We start from the raw sequence: 12,759 nt of genomic DNA on the forward strand, positions 1-12,759 counted from the left end.
TAATGAACCCCTTCACTGCTGGACACAATGCAAGTGTGGTGCGCAGCTGCAATTAGCGGCCTTCTAATTACCAAAAAGCAGTGCCACAGCCATATAATGTCTGCTATTTCTGAACAAAGGGGATTCCAGAGAGGCATTTACAACCATTTGTACCATGATTGCACAAGCTGTTTGTAAATAAATTTCAGTGAGAAACCTAAAGTTTGTGAAAAAGTTAACGATTGTTTTATTTTGATCGCATTTGGCATAAAATGGTGGCATGAAATATACCAAAATGGACCTAGATCAATACTTTGGGTTGTCTACTAAAAAAATATATAGTTTTAATAGGTAAATATAAAAAAGGTTCTAATTTCTGTTCAAAAGTAGTGATGTCAAAATGCTCGGGTCTTTTGGGGGAAGTTTTTGTCTGAAATGGCCGGTCCTTAAGGGTTAAAGACACTCCCATTAACCTTTGACTGGCATGTGATAGGCTAGATCCTTTTCAAATTGAGAATAACATTGGCAATCTCTCTCCTTCTTATCCTGCTCTTGCTTAAGGATGGCTGATTTTGGACAAAGCGAGAAAGCACACAGAGAATTTGGCTTCTATTTTGGACAAAGCGAGAAAGCACACAGAGAATTTGGCTTCTAATAAATTATTTGGAAATAATGGAGACCCATTAATATTTATAACCACAGTAGTCCTCTCTATATTTTATGTAATTCCCATTATTGCCTCAAATGCCAAAAGTGTACTACAGTCCTCAGTCTTGAGGTAGTTTTTGATACATAGTACAATCACACTTTTTTGGACTACAATTTTTTTTTTTTTTTTTTTTTTAACACATTAGTGTGTAAGTAACTATGATACAAACACACACACCTATTGGGGTGGTTCATGCTAGAGATAGTGCTGGTTCTATAATAAAAGGTCCTACAGGGGAGGTAGGGAGACCTTGGCTGTCTAAATTACATATATCGGCAAACAGAAAGAAGGACACTAAGGGGCATATTTATCAAGTTCCGTATGGAGCTTGATGCAGAAACAGAAGTTATGAAGCAGCGGTCTAAAGACCGCTGTTCCATAACCTGTCTGCCTGCTCTGAGGCGGCGCACAGAATCAACAGAAATCAACCGATCGAATATGATCTGGTTGATTGACAACCCCTGCTAGCGGACGATTGGCCGTGAAACTGCAGGGGGCGGTATTGCACCAGCACTTCACAAGAATTGCTATATCGGATCATGTCCGCTCGCAAATCATAAATATAGCCACCAAATATGAATAGAAATGCTGCTTGCACAGACGTCTGGGGGTTTCCATCTTTAAAGTTGGTCACCATAACAGTAAAGGAGATAGCCATCGGCCAACTATCTTTTCTATGCAGGTCATGTATCCACATCTTAAGAGCAAAACATGTGAAAGTGCAATCTGGTGAATAGTTAGAAAAATGAAACTACATCTTTATCAAACGCATTTAAGGGACATTATTACACTCGTTTTTCTTTGCATAAATGTTTGTTTTGTAGATGATTCTATATAGCCCATAAACTTTTTTTTTTTTTAAATGGATAGTTTTGCTTATTTTTAAATAACATTGCTCTGATTTCAGACTCCTAACCAAGCCCCAAAGTTTAGGAGAATACCGACATATACAGTACCTACTCAGCTTGGCTTTCTGTTTGTGTAAAGGGTATTTTCATATGCAAAGGGGGACGGGGGATGTGTCTGATATTTCCACTTGCATGTGGGAGTTCCAGTAACAATTTTAACAGAGCTAAACTGGAGCTTACTAAGTAAATTTTTAAATGGTTTTATACTGGGATTTTTATATCAGTATATGTGCATATATTCTTTATAGAAGTGTCTATACATGCAGTTATATGAAAATTGGTGTATACTGTCCCTTTTAGTTTTACATTCTAACAATCTAATCAAAGACCAGCAATGTTCTCTTTCCAACTTCAACCCGTTTTGAAATTTTAGCCTTTGAAGCTTATGAAAAGCTACCAGGTACATCATATAATAAGCATACATATAACAAAGCAAAACATTTATGTAAAATATAACTATTTTATTTTTTCAGACATTAAAGGGACATGAAAACCCAAAACAATGATTTCATTATTCAGATAAAGTTTGCAATTCTAAACAACTTTCCAATTTACTTCTATTATGAATTGTGCTTGGCTCACTAGATATCCTTTTGCTGAAATGCATAACTAGGTAGGCTCAGGAGCTGGGATCTAGCTGCTGATTGGTGACTGCATCAATATTCCTTTTATCATTGGCCAATATGTTTAGCTAGCTCCCAGTAGTGTATTGTTGCTCCTTCAATAAAGGATACCAAGCAAATTAAACAAAATTATTAATAGAAGTGAAATTTAAAGATTTTTTAAATTATATGATCTATCTGAATCACAAAAGAAAACAAATGGGGTTTCATTTCCCTTTAAACCCTATAAAGAAAGCTTACTTTTTGAAAATGATGTGAAAAAACTGAATGCACACAGGAGATCCTGCCGGCAGCTGGTTCGTCAGACTGATGGTTATTTTTACAGCTTCCCCGCGTTTTGTTTCACTGGACAGTTCTGTAACCTAAATACAAATCATAGACACCATATGGCATTAGAAAAAAAAGACATTAACAAAGCCAAGTTAAAATGATTGCTAATTCTTGCTGAAAATAATTTTTATATTGTGTAGGGGCATAAAATGCATTGTTCATTACAACATACTGGTGACCTCTATTGAATGTATAGTTGATTGAATGTGTGAGCCAGAGACCCCTGTCCAATGCAAAAGATTTGTGTGCCCTTTTGTGTGATTTTTACCTATTTTAAGCCATTCCATTCTATTAGAAGTGAGGCTGTTTAAATGGGTTAACAGGACAGGGAATTGAATATTAAACATGTTTTGATCACTTTATGGTAGCAGTGTGTGTGTGGCAATGTTGCACAGCAACCTGTAGAGAGAGCTTTGGAGTGCAGAAGCTTAAGAAACTGTATGGCAGGCCTCTCATCCTGCCCAGATCTTTTGGGATTATCATGGGTTAAACCAACCTGCTGTTCCCCTAACCAGGGAAATGTCCAGATTTCTTTGCATAGCCCTAGCTCTTACCATGACACTCACATACTCCGACTAGCCCCAACAACAAACAGCCAGTGCCCCCCTCCCTTCACTTTAACAGAAACTCTGGTAAATGTTGGGAGGTATTCTATGGTTCCGCTCTTTGGTAGACCAAGATTACGACCATGACAGCCAAAAACAAAGTGTGCATGTATCTATGGACATGCCACATCCATTCCTGGATGTTATCTGCCCATTTAAACTCTTCTGCTGTGGTTTACTCCTTGGCCACTAGACGGATCATCCTTTCTGTGATTCCTGGTTGCTTACACCTGTTGTGCTGCTCTTCTTTAAATTGTCTGACCCTTCCCCTATTCAGGTGCTCTGGCATTAAGGATTTCTCTGTTTCCAGTCTGCCTGGGAGCTCTCTCCAAGCTAATGAGTCTTGTAAGCTATCATCCAAGCCTGTCCAAGCATCAATTCAAGCCTTTGTACTCTGCAACCTTTTATACAAGCCAATCAGTACTGTGACCTGCTATTCCAACTCTGTGTATACTGCAACCTGTTATCCAAACCAATCAGTACTGTGATCTGCTATTCCAAGTCTGTGTAATTTGCAAACTGTTATCACCCCAGTTCTACAGATATTCTCATTTTAATCTGTCTGCTTCAGAAATGACCAGGATAACATTTGGGGGATTATGTTTCAACTGTGGGTTACAAGGACACAGAATACCATCCTGTATGACTAGACCTACTAGGACTTCTATTTGATGTAAAATAATTTTTGTTCTGCCTCTCCATATGGATATTTCGGAATCTGATTCCCAAGTGGGCATTCATGTCTCTGATTCTCCTGAACTTTGCCCAAGAGGTGGGTGCTCATGTTTTTGGCTCCAGTACAGGCACTCGCTGAACCTGATTTCCATGAGCAATCAGCTGGCATTCTCGTTATACCCTGAAGAAAGCCTTGCCTCTGCTCTTGAATGAGCATAGTCTATCATGGGTTTGTGAATTCAGACCTGGTGAGGGCAAATACTTTGGAAAATAAATGAAGTGAATGCAGCACCCAGATTGATTATGACTTCCACCATAGTGCCCACAAAAGCAATAGGGTTTTTGCTCATCCCTCCTGGTATCCAATACAAAAGGAAGAACACAGCACTTGTGTAAATTTAAGCAACAACTTGCTCTTTATTGGGGAGAAATTCCCAAAACAATAAGTGAAGTTTTGGGTCACATCAGACCCATAATCATGCTACAGTGCATGCTGCATATATAATCCAAACTATGAAACCTTAATTGTATACACCTGTCTAGTTACCTGTGACAACTACACACATAGCCTAACTCTTAACAATAAAGCATTTATCAGTATATAAAAACATAATTATTTATTTACAAATAATCAAAACAATTAGTTACAAAAATAAAATGTAAGTCATAATCCCTATTATGACCTTTGGGAGACTGGGTACTCAATCTCTTTATCCATCCTACCTCCTTTCTTTTCAAAACTAATTCCCTTTCACCCCCTCTCCTCAAAGGAACAACATGATCAATTACTTGAAATTGCAGTTGGCTCACATTATGACCTTTTTCTACAAAATGTTGTGATACTGGTTGAGTACAATTCCTATTTCTAATAGCAGACTTGTGCTCAGTCAGAGGCTCTTTTACAGACCACATCCTCTCTCCAATATAACACAGCCCATACAGAATTTCAATAGATAAATAACAAATTAACGGCTAGATTACGAGTCTTGAGTTAGGCTTAAAAAGCAGCGTTGGCCGGTCCCAACACTGCTTTTTAACGCCCGCTGGTATTATGAGTCTTGCAGGTACAGGTGTACCGCTCACTTTTTTGGCCAGACTTGGAAATACCGCAAATCCACTTACATCAATTGCGTATCCTATTTTTTCAATAGGACTTGCATAGCGCCGGTATTACAAGTCTGCCAAAAAGTGAGCGGTAGACCCTCTCCTGCCAAGACTGTTACCGCATTTAAAAGTCAGTAGTTAAGAGTTTTACACTACAACGCTGTAGCATAAAAATCTTAACTAAAGTGCTAAAAAGTACACTAACCTATTAACCCCTAAACCGAGGCCCCCCCACATCGCAAATACTGTAATACTGTAATAGGCCGCCACTATATTAAAGTTATTAACCCCTAAATCTAAGTCTAACCCTAACCCTAATACCCCCTAACTTAAATATAATTTAAATAAATATAAATAAAATAATTATCATTAACTAAATTATTCCTATTTAAAACTAAATACTTACCTATAAAATAAACCCTAAGCTAGCTACAATATAACTAATAGTTATAATTAAATAAACAGTACACAAATTTAAAAAAGTTAAAAAAATAAAAAGCATTTGATTTTCAAAGATCAGTCAAAGGGAAGAAAATAACTGCCAGAACACCTCTATAAAAGGGGGGGGGGGTGACAAAGAGCTGGTCTGCTGTGGAGGAAAGAAGAAAGAGGGATATCCAAGAAGAGGAGCAAGCGACATATGACTAAAATGACTAGCAGGGCTGGCTCAAGAAATTATACTGCCTGGGTCCAATAATGCAATGATGCCACCCAGTAGTAACATTACTGATTAGCATATCTAACTACTAGCCTGGCCCCTAACCTTACTAAGCCTGCCTACCTACAGAAATGAAGGATATTAAGGAAGAGATGCACTTGTCCAACCTTGAATGTAACCCCTAACCAGTTCTGTGTTTTTCTGCATGATGAGGTTATGCTGCTAGGTGCCTATGACTTCCCCCACAGCGGACAGGAGTGGTCTAGGTCTGACAGTGACTGACTCAGTCAACAAAGTGCTGCCCCTTGTCAACTGCTGCCTGGGTGTATTGGACCCACTTGGTCCCATGGTTGAGCCCTCTCTGAAGACTAGGGGTGGGACAAAGGTTGCAGCAAGTAAAGCATCATTGTTATGTAGATAGGAGCACTATACTTTAACCGTCTCACTTTTACCTACAGTGCTCATGGGCATAGGGACATTAAATTAGCGCTCCATTTGTATAAGAGTGTTTATCTTAAGTTCTCATTGACGAGACCAAATATATCATGGAACCATCATTAAATGTAATAAATGGAGTGACAGAACACAAGAAAGTTATCCTTTGAATATGACAGAGTTAATATATTGTGTCATTAGTAAGTGTAAGTGTGTACATTAGTAAGTAAGTCTCTAAAATTCTCATTGACTCACTAGCTTTTATTGGGTAATAATAATAAAAAAAAACCCTATTCTAAAAAAAACCCTATTCTAAAAAAAAAACACCCGCCAAAAACTCTAAACCCTCACTCAACTTGACTCCGGTGGTGCTCCTCTTCTTTCTTCATGGCGGTGATCTTACTGGGCAGTCTTTTTAATCTTCATGCAGGCGGTTCTCTTTTTCTATATTCTATTTTCTTTTATCTTCCATCCGATGCTTCTTATCTTCTTGCAGACGTCATCTTTATGTGGTCACTACTCCACACTGAAGCTTGAATGTGATCTCCTTATATAGGGGTCCTCTCCCATTTCTAATGGCATATTTTTTAATTCTTAGTCCAATCAACCAATAAAATGATTTTTTTCTATTGGTTGATTGGACCAAGAATTCAAAAATCAGCCAATAGAAATGCAAGGGCACCCCTATATAAGAAGGAGCCTCGCATTCAAGCTTCAGTGTGCAAAGAGCACGTCTGCAAGAAAATAAGATGATAAGAAAAAATAAATCATCGGACGGAAGAAGAGAACCACCGGAATGAAGAAAAAAGAGGAGTACCCAGGAGTCAAGTTGGGTGAGTAGAAACTTTGGGGTTAAGAGTTAAGTTTCTTTTAGCCCGAAAGAGCTGAAATAGTGCAATTCCCTACAAAATGCCCTTCTTAGGGCAATGCTTTTTTAGTATTAGGATTTTTTCAAAATAGGGTGTGTTTTTATTTTTTTTGGGGGGGGAGCTTTAAAGACTTTAGGGCAAGGCCCTACCAAATGTCCTTCATAGGGCATATTTTTTAGGATAGGTTTTTTTTTATTTAACAGGTTTTTAGAATAGTATTTTTTTAAGAATAGTTTTTTTTTAATGGACAAAAGAGCAGAAATAACTTTACAAAAATGCCCTACCAAATGTCTTACTAATGGAAATGCCCAACCAAACGCCATTTTCAGAACAATCTTTTTTTAGTATAGTGTTTATTTTAACTTAGTTTTTCTTAGGATAGGAGTTTTTTAAGAATTTTTTTTTTTTTTAATCGACAAAAGAGCTGAAAAAACTCTAGGGCAAGGCTCTACTAAATATCCTTCAAAGGGTAATATCCAACCAAATATCCTTTCAGGTTTTTTTGTTTTTTTTAATTTAAGATTTTTTTTAACAATTATTATTTTTTTGGGGGGCAAAATAGCTTAAATAACTTAAGTCAATGTCCTACCAAATACCCTTTTCAGGACAATGTTTAAAGTTAGACTTTTTTTCTAATTTAGTTTTTGGATCGATTCGAATTCGGATACATTAGAATGTATTTGTTTGGGATTCAAATAAATTCGGATGTATTTGGTTCAGATTCGATTCGTAAATTCAGGAGTTCGGTATGTGTTAGGTGGGATGTGCTGTGTATTAGACTAGTATCATGTACTGTATATTAGGTGTAACCCAATTGAATCAACATAAGTACCAACCTCACAGGTACCAGCTACACAATATGCACAGAGCTAGCAGAGGTATATAACATAACATAAAGTACATAATACTAGTGTAATACACAGCACATCCCATCTAAGTACCAACCTCACAGGTACCAGCTGCATAATGTGCCCTGCACAGAGCTAGCAGAGTGATATAACTTAATATATTGTACAATACTAGTGTAATTGTGATTAGTCCATGGCCATTCAAATGTAACGAATAAATCCAAACTAATTCGGAATTGATTTGTTACAAATGCATTCGGATTAGTTTAGTTTCGTGGCTAGGGTAATTTCGGAAATATGAATCGATCCGAAGCTCAGAATTTGAAAAATTTGTCTGAATTTCTATTCGTAATGAAATGAAACTCACACATCTATTTAAAGTAGGTTTTTCTAGATAGGCTTTATTTTTTGGGGGTAGAGGGTTACTTTTATTGTAGAATGGGGTTGTATTTTTTTTTTTTTTTAGTATTAGTATAGGATTTTTTATTTGGGGTATTTTTTTTTTAAAGGAGACTTCAGTTTTAGTATAGGCATAACTGTGGGTTTTTTATTTGTATTAGTGTTTTTTTTTTTTCGGTAATCTGTATGTAGCCCATAACAGAGAATGTTAGTCAAAGTTTGGTCTAGAAGTTTGCTTACCTTTTTTTCCAGTTTATGAGATAAGAATAATATGCTTCCATCAAATGCTTTAGCTTTTCCCAGAATCTTTTCATGACTGTATAGCAAAGCTGCCTTAAGTTTCCTGGAGGCAAAATCAGGATCAAAATCAACATGGTACTGATAGAGATGCCAGTGACTGGGTACTCCCAAGCTAAACAAGTTTGTTAGCAGCTTCACGGGAATCCCACTTGTACCTGTAAACAAAATTAAACATACAATAATGTACCTGAGATCCTCAAAAAATCCTGTTTTAGATGTAAAAAACACAATTTCATTTTCTACAATACACACGTACTGAACAACACAATGACCTAGTGACTAAACAAATCTCCCGTATATTATTTTAACTCTCAATTACATAAGCCAGTGTCATTTTAGAAAAACAGTATATAATAATGAAATATATATGCAGTCAAATATTCAATCAGAAGCAGGGATATATTATGGTTCAGGCCAACTAGGAGCTTGTTTCCATTGAGCCGTTAAAAATGGAGCCGTAAGCTACTGAAGTTGCCGGCAGCTAAAAGTAATTTATGGCTCCATTTTAATACCAGGTTTCCATTGAAATAGTTGGCGCTTTGCGTGCAGTTGTTCTTTTCGTGTTGATGTAAGTTAGCGCTGTGTTAACGCTTCCACCCGATGCCGGATTTCTAAAACATTAATAGGTTACTATGGTAACCTGACCTTATACTACACTCTATCACATATACGACGCTGCATAGAAGTGCGGCACGTATATTTTACCCATCGTTCACTATTAAAATAATATCAAACACCTAACACATGCGCAATATTTATCTCTCAACGCCACCCCCACCACAATAACTAATAAATGTATTAACCCCTAATCTGCCAATCCCCATATCACAAAGTATCTATTAAAGTTATTAACCCCTAAACTGCCATGCCTCCACATTGCAACTAGCAATAAAATGTATTAACCTCTAAACCGCCATTCCCCACAATGCAATCTACCTATTTAAACTATTAACCCCTAATCCGCCATCCCCCCACAACGCAATCTAGCTATTTAAACTATTAACCACTAATCCGCCATCCCCCACAACGCAAACAACTAATCACTAAATCCCCTAACCTTACACTCCCTAAATTAACCCCATTACACAAATTAAAAAATACTAAGCTACAATTAAATAAAAAATACTAAGTTACAATTAAGATAAAAAATCCTAACATTAATTTAAAAATAAAACCTAAGATTAAATTACAATAATTAAATCTAAAATTACAAAATTTTTTTTGTCTAAAATCACAGAAAAAAATAAACAAAATGATCAAAATAAAAAAATTAAACCTAATCTAATACCCCAATAAAAATAAAAAAGCCCCCCAAAATAAAAATACCACCTATTCTAAGACTAAACTACCAATAGCCCTTAAAAGGGCCTTTTGTAAGGCATTGCTCTAAAGCGATCAGCTCTTTTACTTAAAAATACAAATTAACCCCTAACAGTAAACCCCTCAACCCACCAAACCCCCACAAAATAAAAGAAGCTAACACTAAAAAAACCTAAGCTACCCATTGCCTCTAAAGGGCATTTGTATGGGCATTGCCCTTAAAAGGGCAATCAGCTCTTTTGCAGCCCATTAAAATAACAAAGTCCTAATCTAAAAAAAAACACCTAAAAAATTAAAATGAAACCTAAGTCTAACCCCCAAATAGGTACTCACCGTTCCTGAAGTCCGGCAGAGAAGGTCTTTTTCCAGGCAGCAATATCTTCATCCAGCGCAGGGACCTCTTCTATCTTCATCCAGGACCAAGGCGACACGGAGCGGAGGTGACCGCGGAAAAGGACCGGTGACGGCGGACCCATCCAGCGTGGAGCATCCTCTTAGTACAATCAGCCGATAGGATGCAAATTAATAAAATCCTATTGGCTGATTTGAACAGCCAATAGGATTTCAGTATTTCTCATTCTATTGACTGATTTGAAAACATCAGCCAATAGGAATGTAACGGTACCCCAATATAAAACAGGTACCTTGCATTCAAGCTTCAGTGTGCGGCGGTGATCGTACGAAGAGGATGCTCCACGCTGGATGGCTCCACATTCGCCGGTCCTGTTCCGCGGTCACCTCGCCTTGGTCCTGGATGAAGATAGAAGAGGTCCCCGCTGGATGAAGATATTGCCGCCTGGAAGAAGACCTTTTCCACCGGGCTTCAGGAACGGTGAGTACCTATTTGGGGGTTTACTGTTAGGGGTTAATTTGTATTTTTAAGTAAAAGAGCTGATCGCTTTAGGGCTATTGGTAGTTTAGTCTTAGATTAGGGGGTGTTTTAATTTTGGAGGGCTTTTTTATTTTTATAGGGGTATTAGATTAGGTTAATTTTTTATTTTGATAATTTGGTTTATTTTTTTCTGTGATTTAAGACTTTAATTGTTTGTAATTTTAGATTTAATTATTGTAATTTAATCTTAGGTTTTATTTTTAAATTAATGTTAGTATTTTTTTATTTTAATTGTAACTTAGTATTTTTTTAATTTATATAATGGGGTTAATTTAGGGGGTGTTAGGTTAGGGGGGTTAGTGATTAGTTATTTGCGTTGTGGGGAGATGGCGGATTAGGGGTTAATAGTTTAAATAGCTAGATTGTGTTGTGGGGGGATGGCGGATTAGGGGTTATTAGTTTAAATAGGTACTTTGCTATGTGGGGGAATGGCGTTGTTTAGATGTTAATACATTTTATTGTTAGTTGCAATGTGGGGACATGCCGGATTAGGGGTTAATAGTTTAAATAGGTAGATTGCGTTGTGGGTGAATGACTAGGGTTAATACATTTTATTGTTAGTTGTGATCTGGGGGAATGGCGGTTTAGAGGTTAAAAACTTTTATAGTTAGTTGTGATGTGGGATCCAAAAAACTCCAGCAGCACAACAAAAGAAAATTATGTTCCAACTTTATTCAGTACCAGGAGGAAAACATAACGTTTTGGGCTCAGTTGCCCATGTGATGTGGGGGGTTGGCGGTTTAAGGGTTAGTACATTTATTATACGTTGCAATGTGGGGTGGATGGCGGATAGAGGGGTTTTGACGTGTCGAGTAAGATTTAAATGGGAAAAAGGTCTCAAAAAGCACCTTTTCCTGTTTTACACCTAGTTAACCTGGGTGTAATTTTTGATAATGTATCGGCAGCACCCGACAGTGTTTTAACGGTTTGTGCGGACATTGGAAACCTGGTATTATTTCAATATTAGCGGCTTCTGATACTTTGTATGGGACACGATAATGTTTTCGGCAGCCGGAGTCCGGAGTTATAACGGGCCGTTGGAAGAAGACGGTGAACGATATTTCTTCCGACAGCTTATTTAACGGTTTGCACGCAAATGTAATTACGGCTCAATGTAAACGAGCCCTAGGTCGGTGCTTAAGGCAACAGAATTTAAGAAATTTACAGGAATTGGAGAGTGTACTCTTTGTTTGGTTAAATATTGGAATATAGGGTTTCAAATAAAGTTAGAGGGCAATTAATGAAAGATTTAAGGCCAGATTACAAGTGGAGGGGTATTTAATAATTCAGCTCCTGCGCTAAATCAGCTAAAAGTAAGGTTTTTGTGTGTATCGGGTAGCACTTGTTTTACAAGTTGGAAGTAAAATGTTTTCACTTGTGCGCTAAAAGCAGGATTTCGAATATCGCAATCATATTAACTTATTCCTCCTTAGAAGTCAATGGAGCAAAAAAATTGGAAAACACTCACGTGCAAATCCGATTGCATATTCTCATTTGGGCTAACCCAGTATGAAAATAGAATCTGTTCTATTTTTTTTATAAATGCATATTTATATATAATTATGGTGATATTTTTAATTATATATATATATATCTATATATATCTATATATATATAAATAAACAAATATATGTATACCTATATATATGTATATATATATATATATATATATATATATATATATATATATATATATATATATAAATGATTATATATAGGTATAGCTCTATACAGATATATATAGGAACATCTATTAATAAATACATAGAACATATTCTGTTATGTGCAGAACATTGGAATGTGAAATATTTACATTAAACACATAGTATAGCACTTTATTACAAATTAATATTGCATGCATATGCTTTTGCATGTTTTCATCTACTTAACTGCAAAGGGCTCAAATGCACTTTTGCCTGATTTTTTTTTCTAACACCTCATATCTTTGAGCCGTTATAACTTTTTTGGAGCAATTTTTTTCTTTTTAGAAATTTGTATTAGATACTGTTACTATTATGAGAGTAACTATACTTTTCAATGTATTTTTTATGTGTTTTGTGAGACTTTTTTTGTTTCACAAAATAGTTAAAGGGACACTGAACCCA

At 36.5% G+C, this 12,759-nt stretch overlaps 1 protein-coding gene across 1 annotated transcript in view; it reads right to left on the reverse strand.

Moving 5' to 3' along the window:
- Window positions 1-12,759, reverse strand: part of PIWIL4 (piwi like RNA-mediated gene silencing 4) — a 684,822-nt gene that overhangs the window by 547,505 nt on the left and 124,558 nt on the right. The window contains exons 3-4 of the mRNA XM_053705591.1: window positions 8,383-8,597; window positions 2,460-2,581 (exon numbers count right to left, since the gene is read on the reverse strand). Of these exons, the coding sequence (XP_053561566.1) occupies window positions 2,460-2,581; window positions 8,383-8,597 (337 nt within the window). The remainder of the gene's footprint in view (window positions 1-2,459; window positions 2,582-8,382; window positions 8,598-12,759) is intronic.

This window comes from Bombina bombina, chromosome 3, assembly GCF_027579735.1.
Source record: "Bombina bombina isolate aBomBom1 chromosome 3, aBomBom1.pri, whole genome shotgun sequence".
Taxonomy (NCBI): Eukaryota; Metazoa; Chordata; class Amphibia; order Anura; family Bombinatoridae; genus Bombina; species Bombina bombina.